The sequence below is a fragment of the Pinus tabuliformis genome, chromosome 2_2, assembly GCF_031772625.1.
Source record: "Pinus tabuliformis cultivar Carrire ecotype Pingquan chromosome 2_2, CPIR1, whole genome shotgun sequence".
NCBI lineage: Eukaryota > Viridiplantae > Streptophyta > Pinopsida > Pinales > Pinaceae > Pinus > Pinus tabuliformis.
Window position 1 is genome coordinate 58634364 of NC_142300.1, and position 20183 is coordinate 58654546.

At 39.9% G+C, this 20183-nt stretch overlaps 1 protein-coding gene across 5 annotated transcripts in view; it reads left to right on the forward strand.

Annotated features, from left to right (window-relative positions):
• Window positions 1-3247: 3247 nt before the first annotated feature.
• LOC149191465 (TraB family protein) overlaps window positions 3248-20183 on the forward strand; it is a 181999-nt gene continuing 165063 nt past the window's right edge. The window contains exon 1 of one of the 5 annotated variants that reach the window (XM_089404287.1): window positions 3248-3796. In XM_089404287.1, coding sequence (XP_089260413.1) covers window positions 3375-3796 — 422 coding nt within the window. In that variant the 5' untranslated portion in view covers window positions 3248-3374. The remainder of the gene's footprint in view (window positions 3797-20183) is intronic. The other 4 variants (XM_089404289.1, XM_089404285.1, XM_089404290.1 and 1 more) reach the window with 4 other exon arrangements.

Genomic DNA, 20183 nt, shown 5'->3' on the forward strand with positions numbered 1-20183 from the left:
AATATATATTTGCTACATATTAAGGAAGCATAGAAATGAACAAATTATAAAGTGTTTTGGAGAAATTTATTGAAAAAAGGACGCAATTATTTCTTACCAAGGACTCTGTTCTTTTTATGGACCACAAAGCAAGGTTTACCATTAATGGTGGGTGTTATACTATATGAAAAATAAGTGAGCTTTTTCTTCCCATTATAAGAATTACATGAGCATAATTCACTGGCATTGAGACATGATGAGCTTTTTCTTCCCATTATAAGGATTATAGGACTAAAATTCAATCACATTGAAAGCGTTTTGCGAAAATTCATTTTTGTTGTTTAAATTTCAAAAATAAAAGCGATCCCTCACTGTGCATCACACAGTTAAAAAATGAAAGGACTGTAGCTACATAAATTTCAAAAATAACATGACCATAGATATACACTACATATAACATTGCTTTTTATCGATATGCTTGTTTTGGTTTAGCTGTACAAAAAGAGGATGTTTATGTATTGGGCACGATGTGATACAAGTTGCATTAAATTAGTTGTTTTATATATAAATAAACACTCAATATTTAATTTTCATGCATATAAAGATATTAGCCTAATTTTTGCAAATTAACTTGATTTTTGGGTTACTCAAAAGGTTTATATCTATTATGACTTTCTACTAAAAAATACTTTAAACTACTGTTTTTTTAAGGGTGGTTCACAGATACTGGGTAGCCGCTACATCCACAGGAAAAATTCAGGCAGATCAACCCAAAGGGATCTATCCATCAACCAAATGAGCAGGGCCTAACCCCAAGGGCGTTGAGGAGATTTGACCCCATGACCTCCCAACTAGTGAGGTACTTAGCAATGGAAACTTGACCAACCGAGCTAACCCTAAGGGCTGACTTTAAACTACTGTTACATTTATTTGATGAAGATTAAAATAATATCTAATTTTGATTTTTCAGTGAAATTGACTTAAAAATATTATTAATATTTTTTTTGTAAGCTCAACATTGGTGAGGCTACATCATGGTCATGTCCAACAATAACATCCAATTAGGACAAAGAATTGAACTGTGACTCAACATCTAAGAGTGTTTGAACAATGCACCTGATTATCGTCTATCCAAGACCCTGTAAACAAAATATTATTAATATTAAAAAATATTTAATGAACAATAAAATAACATCTAAATTAGATTTTCTAGTGAAAATAAATTTCAGTTAAAAAGATATTAGATGAAATATCAAATTTTAGAAGAGTGTAAAGTTATCCTTCCCTTTCCAAAGCAATTGAGAATATTATTTTTATGAGATAAATACCAAATAACATCACGATCATAATTTTCTTTTGAATTTTTTATACTTATATGTCCTTCTGTATCCAATGTAAAATTCCAACTAATTCTAAGAATGTGGAGGGGTTTTTAAAGAAGATAAACATGGTTATATTATTTCCTTGATTTACAAAGAAAAAATGTATGATTTTAATACGCGTGTGAATGTTTTTAATATGTAGCAAGCTAAGTGGGCTTGATTGTGGGGAAAAATCTACAGTTAAGCGCGCTTGAGCCAGAGGTGATTTGGGATGGGTGACCTCCTGGGAAGCCCTGGTTACCGGGTGCAAGCCCCGGAAGTGATGGTTGACGCTATGTGATTTATTTCACTAGTTTCAATCCCACTTCTTCACCCCTGTGAGCATCACCCGATGTAATGAGTGCTAAGTGGACTATTCAAAAATCATGAGAAATTAGTCAGTTACGACTACCTCTCATGGAAATGGTCATAGATGAATGACTTACTTAACGCAGTTGAATCCAAAAAAAAATGATATCTAATATAATGCACTGCGAAAACCCCCAATACTTAATTCAAAAGAGTGAAGGGAACTCTACTTGAATGGTTCATGAGGCACAATATTTGCTAAGGTTTTGCAAATGGGGTAGCAAGCTAAGTGGGCTTGATTGTGGGGAAAACTCCACAGTTAAGTGCACTTGAGCCAGAGGTGATCTGGGATGGGTGACCTCCTGGGAAGTCTTGGTTACCGGGTGCAAGCCCCAGAAGTGATGATTGACGCTATGTGATTTATTTCACTAGTTTGAGTGCTAAGTGGACTATTCAAAAATAATGAGAAATTAGTTAGTTACAACTACAACGCAGTTGAATCCCAAAAAATGATATAAACCCCCAATACTTAATAATTTTGTTATCTAAACTATTTTTATTTGAAATTAATAATATTTATTATTATGATTTTATTGTTTTGTTTTGGTTTTAAATAGTGGGAAAAATTAGTATAAATTAGTTGTCAAATGGATAATAAGACAATTATCACTAATGTAATGTAAGTTGATTTATTAATTTTATTAAAAAAAAATCAAGCCACCTAAAATTACTCGTTGGTGGTTCATAAGGGGGGTAAGCTTTCATTCTTGTCAGATGCTTCTTGGTCTTTGGGCCATTAACCTGTGTCTTTCGTGCTTCTGGGTCTTTGGGCCATTAACCCGTGTCTGTTGTCCGAGGAAGATGAGCTTTTAGCTAAGCAAAATTGTAGTATACACTTTTGCTTACCTAAGAGCTCATCTTCCTCAGATGTAAGAAAACAAGTTAACAGCTCAAGACTAAGAAACATCTCGTAGGAGTGAAAATTTGCCCCCTTAAAGACCACCATTGGGTAATTACAAGTGGCTTGGTTTTCCTTGAATAATAGCGATGGATCAATTTACATTAGTAGATTGCAACTAATGATGGTTGTTCCTACTATTGGTTTGACAATTAAACAATTAAATTATGATATGTTTTCCCACCATATAAAAAAAATCGCAAATAAATGAAAACTATATAAAATGATTGAAAAAAAATAAAACCATTATTGAATTAGAATTATACTTAATATTTTTTTTTTTTTTTTTTTAATTCTATTTAAAAATTCTAATTATATTAAGCATGCAATTTCTTCCCTCCTTATAAAATTTTAGAACAACTTTTTATGGGTCATAAACTACAACTACATTCTAATTTAAAGATTTTAATTATATTAATTATGCAATTTCTCCTTCTCATTTTAAAAATTTAGAATTTTTTTTTTTTTTAATTATGTCACAAACTAAAACTAAAACTACATGCAAGACACTGACATATCGAAAAAAGAGAGTAAATAATATACCACTTAACACATCGCTTGGCTGTAAACTTGATACTACTGCATTGCAAAAAATTATCCAAATATTAATTCCAGCGTTCCAAGACAGCCGGACACACAGCCACCATTCATTTGGGGTCGTATCTTAAAGTTATATACTGCAATTTTTAAATTCAATTTTCTTCTTGATGAGGCGTATACGTAAAAGAGGAAAACAATGCATTGCGTAATTTTTCGCGGGATTCACGATGCCTCTGGTTGGTCCCTCCCTCTCGACGGCCTCGTTCACCTCCTCGACACTTCCACCCTTCGTTGCATCACCATCGCCATTATTTATACGGAGAAGAAGAACAGGAGCACTTACTCGAATTAATGTATCAATTGAGCCCCCGCCTGCGGGCTACGATTTTCGAGCAGAAACTCGCCAGGAGACTGCGGCCATTATTCGAGAATTGTATCCCGACCTTTCAGATTTGGTACAGGAGGGCGATATGGTAGTAATTAAGAGGCCTCTTGATTATGTAGAGCGTCGGAGCGATGGGTATGTTGAACCTGAGCTCATATTTTTGTTTGGGACGTCCCACGTGTCCGATGACTCAGCTGCCAACGTGGACCGTGTTCTCAAAGTAGTGCGCCCTGAGAATGTGGTCGTGGAGCTCTGCAGAAGCAGGCCAGTTAACTCTCAGTTATCTTCATTGAATTGCAAATCCTCCATTTGAGAATGACAATCTTTTATTTAGTTCTTCTCCCATGTTTATTAATGCTTTTGCGGTGAATTTGAAGCTTTGTACTACTTATTCTTAAGTCAACTAATGGGATTACCAAAGATGAAATGAAAGTTTGATAATTAGGATTTCGAGCCGAGCTTGACCAATGGTGACCAATGAAAAATCAACAGCTTCATGTGGCCAATGGTGCTTGGGTTCAATATTGTGGTTTACCCAGGGGTTTCCTTCTAGCTGTGGTCAGCCCTAACCACCACCCAATATAGAATGGGTTCAAATGCCATGCAGCGAGTTAGTTCAGTGTTGTTGTCAACCCAGGAGTTTCAATCTTGCTGTGATCAGCCCCATCCCCCAACTAATATGGAATGCGTTCAAATAGAATGCAGCGAGGTGACAGTCCCGATGCAGGTTGGTATAAACCCCTGGGCAATTTTGGCAGATTAGATACTCTCTGCATAGCCGGAGAAAAACCATGTTTTGCCCTGCAGAGTTGCCCATCAAAGTGCTGAAAAAATGTTGCTAATTTAGTGTTAATGACCACTTCACCTACGATCAATAACCCCATTCAGAAGTATTTAGGTGCAATTGTTGTTTCTTAATATGCACTGCCTAGCCTAGGTGGGCAGCTCAATTTCTATGGGCAGTTTAATTGGTGATCGCGGTATTACGAAGTATTATGTATGTAAACTATGAGTTTCAAGGTTCAAATACCTGTAGTCAAGCCAACTAAAAAAAATGCAGTATTATGAAGTATTAGGTAAACCATAAATTTCAAAGTTCAAATCCCTGTAAATCAAACCAACCAAAAAAAATACCCTGACTCAAAACAATCTCCTATGAGAGTCCTGTGTTTCCCCTACAACTGCGTGCCCCTTCGTTTATTTGTCTACTTCTTAAGGAAGAATGCTTGATGGCTTGACCAGGTTGGTGCCTCTTCCTTGTGCAAGAAGGATATTTATTGAAATGTGCCTAATGAACCATTCTTTCTTGAAAATGTTTAACACTTACACTCTCTTAATTCCACCAAATGCAAAGGCAACGATCTACTTCACTTCCCCTTCTCGCAATGGATTTCTTTCCTCTAGCGTCACCTAACACTTCCGTTTGGGGTGTGTCAGTTCCGAATCATTCAGCAAATGTTCTGTTTAGAGTGTGTCAGTTCCGAATCATTTGAACAAAAGTGTGCATGGCATTCAAGTGAAATAGGTGGATGATCTCAATTAAATACTGAATGGGATGAACACTTTTTTTTGTGGAGTGTGTGAGTTCCGAATCATTTGAGCAAAAGTGCAACTGACATTCAGGTGAAATAGCCAGACGACCTCGATGAAAAATTCAATGGGACAAAAGCCTGTGTATGATATATAACCCGCACTAAAGAGACACCGACATTCCAAGTGATATACGTTAAAAAAATAGGCAAAAACCTTTTTGGGTCTCTTGATTTCTTGAGTAAAATAAATTATGGAGTATCTCTTAAAAAAATAAAAATAAATTATGGAGTAGGATTGCTCACATTCTCTTCTCTAGAGACTTTGTAAAACTTTTGGAGAGAGAGATTATCAAGTTAGTGAGAAGACAACATCCCACATACCCCGCTCAAGCCCCACTCGAAAAAAGGCCTTTCTTGCTCAATCTTTGTGCCTGATAGTGAGGCAACTCGGGAACACATGCAACATGATCCCTTCGACTCCAAATGAACGACAAGCTAGATTCCATCCCACTCTGCTATGTTCCCAATACCAATGGACCAAACCTGCAACAACTTTCCAAGTTTACCATATGCTCTTGAAGATGAACAAGCTCGAAACCTGTACTTTCGTTGTCTATGCCCAGTGGAGATATCTATCTTCCATGGTCCTCAATGTGAGGTGGGTCACCATTGATCTAAACGATACATGGGTATGTAGACTCCATTGTGTTTGATCAGTGCAACTTTCTTGTAAGATGAGGGTCTTTGTTTGGTTAGCGATCTACCTGGGGATCATATTTAAGGCTTGGTTGGCCAAGAGTGGAATTTTCGATGGCTATTGTCATGTTTGCCATTGTTCAAAGATTGTGAAGCATGTTTTTTGGGAGTGTTAGTTTGCTAAATATTGCTGGAGATATTTTGAGGATTCGTATTTAGTTCTGCTCTAGGGAAGTCTGCATTCGTGTGCTACATTATCTGGAGATTTGCCTTTTCTAGTTCATCCCGTCTTCTTTGGGATATTAGAGTGCTTGCAGATTTGGCATTATTCGTTCCATGGAAAATCAGGTGTAAGTCTGTTTTTGAACAGGAGGTTAGGTCATTGTCCACTTTTTGTTTTGTAGATGAATACACTTCAGATTCTTTCAAAAAAGTGTATATGTCCGATCAATAATCTTTGGCAGGACGAAGTGTATCATCAGCTCTTAGCCAAGTATGCTTTTTTGATTAAAGATGCCTAATTTCTGGATCGTTTCATCTCAACATTAGTCGCATTATGGAAGAGGTTATGATTTTTAATGTATATAACCTTCCACTTTTTTCTTTGCTATTTGTAAATATTTTATTGTAAATATAAGACATTTGAAAAAAAGTTATTGGGAAGACTGAGCAACTGTCATTTTGTTTATTGTCTTGATTGAAAAATATAAGATTTTGTGTTATAATGGGCCATTGCTCATAAGAACAACGTTGCTCGTTTTGATAATGGAGTGCCTCATAGCCTTACTACTTTTACCATATTGACAGTATCTGCTATTTTGAACACTGTCAGTTGTATGAGTGGGTTTCTACTGTATTTCTTTGCTATACTCGCAAAATTTACTCAATTTGTACAAAATTGATGGGCAGTTGTTCAAAACCAGAATGATAATATGTTTTCTCACTTATACCAATATACAACAAACATAAAACATAATTTGATCCCATGACTGAGATGCCTGTCGTAATTTGGCCGAGTTGGACAGAAAATGGGTTTATAACTTTATATTTTAGTTGAGTCACCACGTGAGATCTTCTTTGCCCACAACATCATTGTTTGTTGTCTTTATATATGCAATTAGTAAGATATGATTGCTATTCATTTCATATCATGATCCAATGCCAAAAAGTGGTCATGGTACATGGGGATCATAACCTGGGGATCCAACCTTTTGCAAATCTATGAGAACCTATTAAATAGATTTTTTCATTGAAATGAGTGTCGTTCATGTGCCAAGAATATATATTGTAGCCCCCAAGTGACATGCCCTCCTTCATGGTGCTAAGTGTTACAACAAATCTAGCACCCACAAAAGTGTAAAGCCCCAAGCACCAAGGGGGGTTAGCTTTGTGCAACTCAGGAAGGATATTCACTACCACCTGAGTAGCTCTTCCTCTCACTTTAGGCTCTTTTCTCCAATACAAGAGGGGTATCCCTAAGTAGGATTGCTAAGGCTATGGAGTGGAGGCTCTAGGTGGTGCTTCAAGAGTAAGCCTTAACAAACATATGGTTGTAGTATAGGTGGAGAATGAATGGTGTGAGAACCTAAAAAGATGATGGAAAACCCCAAGACCAGTACCAATTCAATCACGGGCTGGGTGGTGTCAAAGAGTTACAAATCGAAGAGGGAAAACGAATGAATATGTAAGGTTAAAAGGGCCTTTTCTATTTGGCACAAACAAACCTTAGCTTGCTGAAAATTATGACAGAAAATTAACCTTGGAGAACAGGGGTGCCACTCTAAAACATGGTTATGTAAGTGATGCCATGTTATCCTAGCAACAAGGTTTATGTTAGTGTCCTACCCCTGACCCCTTAAGTAGATAGATATGTGGCTATGTATTGAGGTGATCTCTATTAGATAAGGCCCATGTGGTATATATAGTGTGAAAACAATAATTGTAAGAATGCTTACTGGAAGGTTCTATCTACTACAAAGTTCATTCACTAGCAAGTTCTAGGAAGTTAGATAGAAACTATATAATAATGTAGAAGCAAGGTAATGAGATGTGTTGTGAAGCGCAATGTAATTGGATCTTTGCTCATATGGAATTTTCCCCTTTAAAGAGGTAAGTGGACATTGCTTTCATCAATAAAGTTATTGCTATTTGTGTTATTATGGTTCTTCTACAATTTCATATTGCTGTTATACTCTGTCGTTTCTACTCTAATTGTAGCTATTTTATGTTACTTTTCTCCAAATCTTCTATTTTTCTAATAAAGGACATCACAAGTGATATGAGGGGACTCTCCCAAGCTTAGAGTTTTAGATAATTTTTTAGGCTAGAGACATATTTCAATGTCTATAAATAGCATTGTGATTTGTCATTTAGTGGGTAAATATATAGTCGAGGAAGAATACATGTAGGAAATACAAGTGGTTTCACCTAGTTTGACACCCTTGTAACCCCTATTGATACTCCTTCAAGTAGTACCACATTAGGCAACACCTTTGTATGGGATTTCACTTCCACATACTCTCAAGTACATCAAAAGTCCCCTAGGTTACTTGAAACCAACTTTATATAAGTCGATTGACCATTTTGTTGCTATAATGCACTGAGAACAACACTCGAGAAGATTATTGTCTAGTACCTAGGTGATCAAGTAGTATGACTAAGGTTATGATATGTTGATTTCTAGTAGTGTCGGATGTGCTCTAAGTCTCAAATTTTGCAGGGAGGCTTGGGCAAATGTATTCCAAAGAACCCAAAACGCATTTTGGGAAATTCCACTAGGAAACAGTTTTATTAAAATAATCGATTATTTTTAATGGGTCCCTAAGTCTAAACTTAGGAAATTAAAATAATTAATGGATATTAATCTAACTGTGGGTGTAACTTCTAGAAGAAGACGAGGATCAAGTAGAAATGATCTTAGCCATTGATTAGCTTCTAATCTGGGTTTGAATGTCAACGAGAATATTATTTGAGGAGGCTTGAGGGTCATTTGGAAGATACACCGAGAATTGATCAGTCAGATTGAATCGTTGAGCCAGAGAGCAACGCAACTATTTCATGGTGATCACACAGAGAGGGGCAAAGATAGTTTTGGCTGGAGGATCTTCTCCAGAGCCAAGAATACACAACAGAGAGGCAGAGAAAGACGTAGAGGAGGCAGTGCACTGCCCAGAGAGGGTGTCGACGTAGAGCCAGGAAGGGCTCATGTAGAGCAGCGCAGAGCCTTCACGCAGAAGTCCGAGATTCGCTGGGGGTTTGACATTTTGAGCCAGGAGGGTTAGAGTTAGCTCTTGAGAGCAAATCGATCCAACAAAGAGGTGACACAGGGCCTTAGAGGCTGTGACGTAGGCCCACGTAGTGACTGTGTAGGGGTAGCGCAGAAGTAGCCAGGGACTCATTGGTTTAGCTGCCGGATCAGCCAGGACTTGCAGTGTAGAGTGACGTAATCTCACTAATTTCTTCTGTCGAGTGAAGAGTCGCCCACATTTCCTCCCAATGTGGAAGGGTCGCTCTGCCCAGTATACTTTGGACAAATACCTCCCAGTCTTCTGAGACTGTGTTCAGGGCTGTTCTTACCATCAATTCCTAATCCAGTGTGGCCCCTATGGAAGTCAGCTGATCCCGAATCTCATTCAGTTGACCGAGCAAGGTGTCGATCGCTTCTCCCTTCTTCAATTTGTATGACCGCAACTGATTTTCTAGTAACATCCTTCTCTGCACAGAAGTATGTTGGTACAATTTCTTTAGGGCCTCCCACATCTCATTTTTCGTTTCCTTCTCGACAATGTGTGGTACTACATGGTCCTTGACCCCGTCAAGGATGATGCTCTTGGCCCTCGCCATTGCCTCCTCGTACTTGTCGTTATTATTTGGGTCAACTGGGATCGCTATCGTCCTCAAGGCGAAGTGCTTGACACGATTTTTTTCAAGTACAGATAAGATTCTGGCCTTCCAGACTGCGAAGTTTGAGGCTCCGTCCAGTCTATCTTGGTCTCTTACTCCGTGTAGTGCCATGCTGCTCTTCTACTTCCCTCCTGGAAGCTCTTGATGTGACTCCCTCTGAGCCTTGATTTCCCTCCTGGAAATCCTTTTGCCGATGTCGAGATGCCCCCTACTCTGATCGTCTGTGCAACTGCACCACTGATCTGGATTTCTCGGTTAGAAACCCTCGGTAGCAATTCCCTCCTCCTTGGCCTTGCCCTGTTAGGTACTGTTCTGACTACAGTACCCCTCCAGCTCCACTTTGCAACTTATCCACAACCTCGTAAACCCCAGCAACCTGAAGGTGAGAGCTCCTAGCTTCTGCGCAGTCCCGACACCGGCAAACTAGCTCCCTCAACCAACTGTGTCAGCGCTTCTGGCCTCTCCGTGGCTCTGCGTGACCCTGTCTTTGCCTCCTTCAGCCTCTTCTTGGCTCGAACTTGATGACGCAGGCACTGCGTCACCCCTTCCTTGCTGCTAGGAACAACTTTTGTCACTCGGGACAACTGTTTTCTGCTGCTGCTGCTCTACTCTACTGATGTCCTTAGTTCTCCCGTGATCTGCAACCATGCTTTGATACCATGTTGGAATTTCTAAGTCTAACTCATTAGAAACCCTTCATGTACTTTCTGATTTATTCCTACCTACTTGTTCTGTTAATTAACAAGTTATTTACCATATAAATACTGGAAATAAATACAAGTACATGCTCAACACACTACAGATCATCAAATGAAGGAAACAAAACAAGCACACAAGTGACACCGTTGTTTTTGGACCAATGTCCCCGGAAAAAGCCAATGCGGGAAAACCAGTGCAGCTATTTGAGGGTTTTATTATTATGCAATTTCTGAATACAATCTGGGTGCCAAAACCGGCTCACCCAACAGAGAATAATCTTGGCAGTAGTACCTCTCCTTCGGAGATAGATGCTCTAGCTGAAACCTCGGATAAACACTCTGACAGCTCCTCAGCTCTAATTTGCCCCACAAAAAACCCAATGTCAGCCTCTAGGGACTGCGTCAGCCTCTTCTACCCTCTGTGTTAGCTTTCCTGGTAGTTCCGACAGTTCCCAGCAGTTCCAGTTGTTCCCGACAGTTCCGACTTTTGCCCTCTGCGTCAGCTTTCCCAGCTGTTCCGACTGTTCCTGACAGTTCCGGCTATTCCCGGCAGTGTCGGCTTCTGCCCTCTGCGTCAGTTTTCCCGACTGTTCCAGCAGTTCCTGGTGGTTCCGACTGTTCCTGGTAGTTCCGGCTGTTCCCGGCAGTTTCAGCTTCTGCCCTCTGCGTGGCTCCCTCTGGCTCTGCGTATGCCTCTCTCTGCTTCTGTGCTGGTCTCTCGGCACTGTCCCTGCCTCTCTTCCTCGTACTCACTGCCCCTCGCTGCAACAGATCACTGATTCTATCTCTCTTAGCAAACCCTGCTCTAGCGAATAGAATGACTGATCACTCTGGTGTGTTCTCCAAGTGACCCTCAAGCATCCTCTTATACTTTTCTCGTTGACAAATCAACAGCCGAGATTAAGTCCCTAATCGACGGCTAATATTAGATCTGGCTTGATCCATGTCTTTTGGACCATTCTAACACAGTTTTATATTAATTCACATTAATATTTTAATCCCCATTAAAAATATTAATTTTATTAATATTTCCCTAACTCTTTAGAATTTGCCCAAACCCTTTCTGGGTATTGGAAATCTCATGTGCCCTAACCTCTCCACCAAATTTCGTGGCTAGAACACATCTGATGCTACCCAAAATCAACAAGAGGGAGCAACGTAGAGCCTCAGCGCGAGGAAGAGCTGGTGGGACGCATTTTTTTCAGAGGTAGATTGCTAGGCTGAAAGACGCCAGGAGAGAGAGGAGAAGCACAGTGAGGGAATTTTTCCTCAGTATACTTCCTGCCAAGAAGTCCGTTTTCTTATTGCCTGAGTAACAACAGTAAGAGACAGAGAGGAGCAGTTCGACATGGCAGAGATGGTGACTAGTGGGTTAAGAGATCAGGACAGGCTGGATGGGGCATCCAACTATGTCATCTGGAAGGCAAGGATGTTGTTCCTTCTAGATGTGCATTCTCTTAAGACCTATGTCGACAGCGTGGTGGTTGAACCTGCAGATGCAAATCCGCTGAAGAAGTACAAGGCAGAAATGGCGAAGGCCAAGAGGATGATCCTTGATGGAGTAAAGGATGATGTTGTTTGTCACATCGTTAGCAGAGGGATTGCTAAGGAGGTGTGATATGCCTTGGCAACATTGTATCAAGGATCTTCTGAGCAGCGAAAGATGTACTTAGAGCAGAAATTGAGATCTGCGCAGATGTAGAAGGGGGAGCGCATAGATCTGTTCCTTACGAAGCTTTAGGAAACCTGGGATGAGTTAGTAGTTGAGGAGTCTACACCTCAAGGTTCCGAGATGGTGATACTGGCCCTAAACTTAGTCTCAGAAGAGTGGCAAGTCTCTGTCGAGAGCATCCTCGGCAGGGCAACTTTTCCAGACTGGGATAGTATGTGGGCAACCCTTAAGCAGGAAGAGCTGAGGAGAGATCTAGTCAAGTGCATGCTTGACGGAAGTAGCAGAAGTGGGTCGAAGCCCAAGGAGGAGGATGAGAATGCAATCCTTGCATCCAAGGGGCAACAGGAGCAGCGGAGGCGGAAGAAGGACGTCTCGAAGATCATATGCTTCAGGTGTGGTGAAATGGGTCACTATGCAACACAGTGTCCTCTCAGGAAGAAGGACAAAGATGAGAAGCACGGTCCGAAGGCTGTCCCTGCTAAGATCGAGGAGGAGGAGTTTGCCATGACAGCTGAGATACCTCCAGGAGGGAGGTGGGTTGATTTGGAGTTGTAGTTCGAAAGGGCTATAGATGCCTAGGATCCTTGAGGAGTCCACCTCTCGCATCAATACCTTGCTACGGGAGCCCATATCAGTAGTAGTAGGATGGACTAAGTGTCAGATGGTGCAGAGGAGTGTTGGAGTGACAGATGCAATGGCTAGAACACCAAGTCTGAGCAGCGCAATGTAGAGTTGCAGCAGTGCAGGGAGGCACAGTGTAGTAGCAACAACAACGCAGTGGCTTTAGAGGGATAGCGTGGGACTAGTAGCAGTCAGATCTTCACCATCGAGATGCATCAATGTTGAACACTTGTTCAGATTTTGGGATGTTTTTCAGTTTGCAGTGCAGGAGCAGTTGGCAGTGGTAGTGCCAACAACAACACGAATGCAAAAATTAAGAGGGAGCTGTAGTATAGATGCAGCGTTGACAGTGGCAGGGTTAGCAGCAATACAGTTGCAGCAGAAGCGCAGTAGTTGGTGGACAACATGTCAGACATCAGTAGCACAGAGGATGATGTTATGAAATCAAGGTGATGCTTCAGTGGGAGGCATTGCTAGAGCACATTCCTCGCTAAGAGTGAGTGTTGATTTCTGGTAGCATCGCATGTGCTCTAAGTCTCAAATTTTGCAGGGAGGCTTGGGCACATGTATTCCAAAGAACCCAAAAGAGTTTTGGGAAATTCCACCTGGAGACAGTTTTATTCAAATAATTAATTATTTTTAATGGGTCCCTAAGTCTAAACTTAGGAAATTAAAATAATTAATGGATATTAATCTAACTGTGGGTGTAACTTCTAGAAGAATACAAGGATCAAGTAGAAATGATCTTAGCCATTGATTAGCTTCTAATCTGGGTCGTTGAATGTCAATGGGAAGATTGTTTAAGGAGGCTTGAGGGTCATTTGGAAGATACACCGAGCATTGATTAGTTAGATCGAATCGCTGAGCCAGAGAGCAACGCAGTGATTTCGTGGTGATCACGCAGAGAGGGGAAAAGATAGTTTTGGCTGAAGGATCTTCTCCGGAGCCAAGAATACACAACAAAGAGGCAGAGAAAGACGCAGAGGAGGCATCGCAATGCCCATAGAGGGTGATGCAGAGCCAGGAAGGGCTCACATAGAGAAGCGCAGAGCCTTCACGCAGAAGTCCGAGATTTGCTGGGGGTTTGACATTTTGAGCCAGAAGGGTTGGAGTCAGCTCCTGAGAGCAAATCGATCTAGCACAGAGGTGACGCAGGGCCTTAGAGGTTGTGACGCATGGCCACACAGTGACTGTGTAGGGGTAGCGCAGAAGTAGCCGGGGAATCATTGGTTCAGCTGCCGGATCAGCCGGGACTTGTAGTGTAGAGTGAGGTAATATTGTTAGTGTTTGGTAGCATCAGAAGTGCTTTAGCCTTGAAAATTGGTGGAGAGGCTAAGGCACATGAGTTCTAAAGAACCCACAAACCGTTTGGTGAAATTCCACCCGATTGTATTTTATTAAAATAGTTAATATTTTTAATGGAGTTCCTAAGTCTAAACTTAGGGAAATTAAAATATTAATGGGTATTAACCAAAATATGGGTGAGAATGATTTAGAAGGCGGATCAAGTCATGTTTTAATCTTAGCCGTTGATTAGAGACTTAATCTCGACCCTTGAAGACTCAAGAGGAAAAGTATAAAATGGAGGCTTGGGGTTCATTTGGAAACACACACACACAGAATTGATCTAGAGTTCGATTTCTGGGGCTAGGAAGCTGAGAAATTCGAACTAAGTGTTCATTCAATAGCAGAGGAGCAGTGAGAATATGGGAGAAGGACTTTCTGGAGAATACTGATAGAGAGGCGGAGAGAGCTTGCAGAGAGGCAACACAATATCCGGGAGAGCTGACGTTGGGCCAGTCTGGGCCCACGTAGTGCTGACGCAGAGCCAGGAAGGCCAGCGTAGAGCAGAAAAGCTGTCTGTCACGCAGAATCTAGAATTGTCGGGAACAATCGGGATAGCTGACGTAAAGGCCAAAGAAGCTGACGCAGAGCCTACGCAGGGCCGGCGTAGAAATAGTCGGGGTTAGCTAGTCTTGTGCCGGATCAGCTGGAATTCTGCCGGGTGAAGTGAGGTAAAACTCACTCAGATTTTCCGCCAGTATTTTTCTCTGTAAAGGATTGCTAGTTGAGCATCCTAGATTTGTATTCAGATATTTCTCTTGCATAATAATAAACCCTCAGAACTGCTACATCGGTTTTCTCGCATTGGGTTTTTCTGGGACTATTGTGTCCAAAAATAAGTGTGTCCTATGTATCTTGTTCTTTGCTCTGTTTTATGTTTCATGAGATCAAATATTTAATTAGTGTAGGCTGCAGAAGTAATTTGCTTCAATATTTAGAAGAATAACTTGATGAATGTAATTTAAAAATCAAGTAGGTGAAGTAGATTCAGATTTGCTGCAGTAGGGGTTCCTTCGAGTCTAGGAATTTTCACAAGTCTCACTAATTTCTTTTTCCGAGTGATATTCTTTGTACTGGATTGCCTGCAAGGCATCCAGAGGTTGTATTTAGAAATAATTTTTGCTTTATATTAAAAACCCTCAGATCTGCTACACCAGTTTTCCCGCATTGGGTTTTTTTGGGGACGTTTGTCCAAAAAAAACTGTGTCATTTGTGTTGTATCTCTCTGTTGTTCAGTTTCTCGTTTCGGCATATTGTTTCAAATAGTGTAGGCTGCAGTGTATGTATTTCAATGTTTGCCGTAGGAAACTGCAAATAACTTGTTCATGTAAATTAACAAGTAGGAGAAATATTATCAGTTGCTGCAGTAAGAATTTGGGTCACTGAATTTTCACACGATCAAGCCTCCTTAGTTGGTTCCCTGAGAGATTGGGCAGAGTAATATTGTTAGACCTTGCACATATACTAGAGATTTATAGTACTTGGCACTCCCTTGCCCTTATGACCTTGGAGACCCCATCTTTTGTTGCTAGTTTGTTGAATTTTTTACATAAATTAGAATATTGCGAATTTGGGAATTCTGTCAATATGGCAATATTTAGGTAGGAGTACAACGCTTCTAAGAGTAGCAAAAAATAAAGGAAGTCTAGGTTTTTCCTGCACCCTTATTTGAGACCTATATCAACAAAATCCTTGCGTTGGGTTTATTGTTGTGGTACCACTCTACAACAAGTCTTTTTGGTGGACCCATTGACACCACTACTAAGCATCTATCTCACAAGACCCAAGATGCAGTGTTGATTTCATTTGTACCACTCTCTAATAACCTTTTTCTTGTGGACTCACCTCTCTGTGGCAACCACTTAATGAGTAGAGCTCTCCACAAAAGTCTCCTTTTTGGAAACTGTGTGATGAGTTGCAACAGAAGATAGATAACAATCACTCCTATGCTCAACAAAATATTGATGCCATTCATCATAAGATAGCCAACCTAGAGTCACCACTTGACCAAATGTCCAAACTCATAGTAATGTAGAATCAGATCCTTGCTACAAAGTCCTTGGGTTATCAATGGTTGAATTGGTTTTCCCAAAAGGAAGGCGCTAGATCATCCACTCCTAGTGGGCATTGTTGAAGAATCTAGGGCAAATTAAGTTAACAAGATTCTTCTCGCCATGATAACTATTTGTGAGGTATTTTTAACTTTTTCTTAATAGCACAATCTACCATTGATATTATTAGAGTGTGTCTTCTTAGTTCATAAAATAGTTACCAAAACGAAAGAGACAAGAACACAAAAAGTTGGTTTTCTGCCAGGGCTAAAACCTCTCACTCTTTGAGAGGAAAACCCGCACAAAATTCTTCTTATAGAGATTCCAATTGGCGAATACTAGGACCATGACCCTTGAACTATTAGGCCACTCCAAGACCAAGACACCAATCCTCATCTTTGTCACTATTGAGATCATCATCATCACTGCTGCTACACCGAGATCATCACTATTGCACCACTGAGGTCATTACAGCTGCACCTTCACTGAGACCTTTATCATAACAACGAGATCTATATATATATATATATATATATATATATACATATGAGAGCTGCACCGAGATCTTCATCATGACCTTGTCTTCATTAAGACTATGACCGAGACCATGATTACCACAATGTCGAGATCATGACCGTGCCTAGTATGCCGAGAGTGTATTACTGTGGGATCACTGAGATCCTTCTCATCTCAACTATGCCGAGACTATGTCCTCTCCCTGCACCGAGATCTTCATCATCACAACTATGCCGAGACTGTGATCATCATGATTGTGAGGATGCTGAGACTTCATCCTTGTTCTGTACCTATCCGAAAAACACAGAGATGTTGTCCATCCGAAAATCTGAACCTCACTGTAATGTGAAGAATCTCAGACCTGTACCATCCGAAAAATACAGAGAATTTGAGTTATGTAACTTCTAATTTTGCGCAGACCCTAGTTGTGTATTTATAGTAGTTTATCCTCCATAAATTAGCCGATTTGACAGAGGGAACCGTTGTGTCTCTTTATATGAGCCTACATGACTTCTTTTTATCTTGTTTGGAGGCCGACTTCTTCAAGAGGGATTGTGCTTCTCTTTGGAGGGATTTTAGACATTTCTATAGACTTGTATACATTGAACATAGGCTCAAGAAGAGATCTTCATACATGACATTAATTCTAGACTCCAAATGACAAATCCTATTATTCTAAAATCACTTTCTTATGAAACTCATGAAGAAAGTTTACAATAATAATTATTTTCTCTTTATTACATCATTTACATCAGTCATAATTACATGTCATTATGAAGACCGAACCTAGTTACCCTTTCTTCAACAGGCATCACTCTACATCGCTTGTTTGTGATAAGATGCTTTGGCTCAGACTTCCTAAAGTTGATCTCAATAAATTTGATGGGTTCAACCCCACATGATGGGTCACTCAGATGAAACATTACTTTTCCCTACTTGGCATCACAAATGACTTGATGAAACTTTGCATGGGTGTCTTATATTTGGTTGAATGCTAGAAATGGCGACAATGGTATAAGAAATCCTATGGGGGTTGTATTGCTTGAACACCATTTATGTTAGACATCTATGCCAATGTTGCATGAAGTGGACATGTTTTTTGGAAGTGAAGCGTTGGAAGCATGATTTTCCAAAAATGTTTTGAAGCAAAGCATCTCGTAAGCGTTTATTATATATATATATATATATATATTTATATATATTTTTTGCATTTATATTAAAAAAACATCCAAATTACCAAATTAGTTGCAGGAGATATGAAAACATGCATATTTGTACATAAATTGAGATAGACATGGCATCCATTGTACATCAACGATTAATTATTCGAGCATCAACCATCAAATTTTTAAGCATACCACAAATAATAGAAGGTAGAAAGTATCAAAATTTTAAGCATATAATAGAAAGTAGACATCTAGAAGATCAAACATTCAAATAAATTATCTAGCAAGTGAGCAACTGTTAACATGAGTCATGACCAAATAATAATGTTTACAAAATAGGCCACTTGGCCACCACCAACTGCACATTGAACTAGGAAGACTAAAAAGTTCAAATTCACAACATTAACGTCTAACACTCGAATCTATCATCTATAAAGTCTAGAGTATGTCAAAAAATTAGTGAACTTTGCATCTATCTACTAATATCTCCTCCTTACACCACCGTGACCACTATGTGAGCCTCAACGTGGTTGCAGTGAAGAAGATGGTGGCCATGGAACTTGTGGAACTAAAGATGAAGCTCTTGCTGCTTCTGTTGAAGATAGGAACACGGGGACCATAGCACCAGACAGGGGTGTCGTCTCATAACAATCGTCATCATCTTGGATAAGAGCATCCTCCAATTGCTCTAAATGCAACACTCCATTCTCCAAATTGGCCTCCTCTGGATTTGTGTCCCAAAGCTTAAAGTCTTTATTTTTCTTTTCCTCCTCACAGTAATGAGACAACAATCACAAGTTGTAATGAACATAAACCAAATTGTTTGACTAATTTACATTTAACCTGTTTCTTTTAACACTGTGGATGAAACTATAGGTGCTCCAACATCTCTCTGCAGAACAAGTGTTTACCACCTACGATAACACTTGTATTGCCAAAGATTGTAGATGTGGAGTAGCACCTCCATGCATGTTCCACCACTCAAGAGAAGACAAATTCTCTCGATCTCTAATTGCATGATTGGTCCCAAATGCACTAGTGCCAAGGATATAGTTGCTCAATTGTTTCCGTATCATGTCACACTCCTCATTAGGGACTAATTTATCCAATGCTTTCATATAACCAGCCAGAACCTTTGGATCTTGGTGTGGTTTTCTCTTGGTCCCCCCACTAAGTGCTGGTGTTGAAAACCATGATGGATGATAGTATTTAGGTGTAAGAACATATGGTAAGGCATGCAATGGAATGTTTAGCATTTCCCATCTTTTTTGACCTCTACACCAATATAATTGTACAAGGTGTTATCTCAAGGCTCAACAATGTTTTTAATTTGCCCCAACATGCTATACATCTGCTCATACACCTCCCCAATTATTGGCCAATCTGAATCTGCAAACTTGATCATGTAATAAATTGGCTTGGTGAATTGCAAAACATATTTAACCTATGACCAAAAGTAACTGTCAAGAACAATGTCCTTCACTACATTAGCACCATCTCTATCAATGCTCATCTCATCCCATGAATCACACATCACCATAGCAGTTAAAGCTTGTCTCACCTTCACTAGGCGCCTAAAGGTGAGGTAATAGCTTGCAAATCTAGTTTTTGAAAGCTTAAGCAATTGCAACTTGGAGTAAGTGCCATAAAAGTAGTTAACCCTTGTATGCCCTGTGACATATTTAATGAGTTGCTTCCCTCTCTTGTATAGCTGACTAATCCATCCACATTCTTTATGCTTCACAATATCATGAATCAAAAGGTTCAATGTGTGCACTAAGCACCTGGACCAAAAGATGTGTGGATAAGTCCACTCAATGATTCTTCTTGCTCCCTTACGATTTGTTGCATTATCAACGATCACTTGAACCACATTATTAGGACCAACATCATTAATTCTTTTCGATAAGAGATCTGCAATGTTTTGAGAAGATGCAGTGATGGAGGACGAGTCATGACTTGAAAGAAACACTGCACCATTTGCAGAAACACCATGAACATTTATCAAATGTTGGTTTCTAACATCTGTCCAACCATTTGATATAATGGATACCTCGCAATTCGCCCACTCATTTGTAAACTATGTCAAATCTCTTTGAACCGTTGCTTTTTCTTTGTCTAATAACAAAGCTCTAGCGTTCTCATAGTTGGGGCTCTTGTATGCTTTTGGGCTTCATTGATGGCCTTAACCAAATCATGCCAGTAGGGAGAGTGAAGCACATTGAATGGTATATTGCAAGCACAAAGAAACTAGACCACTTTTGCATCCACATCATCCTTTGACCAATATTTAGGAAATCTTCTATTGTTCTTCTAGATTCAGAGGTTCCAAAAGTACCATGAGGAGATGGGCCACCAAATCTAGAGGTTGCACTTGATTCGGACGAAAGGTTTTTTTTTTTTTCGTACTTTTCTTTGTGCAACCTCCTCTATTTGGATGTATTTTCTCCTT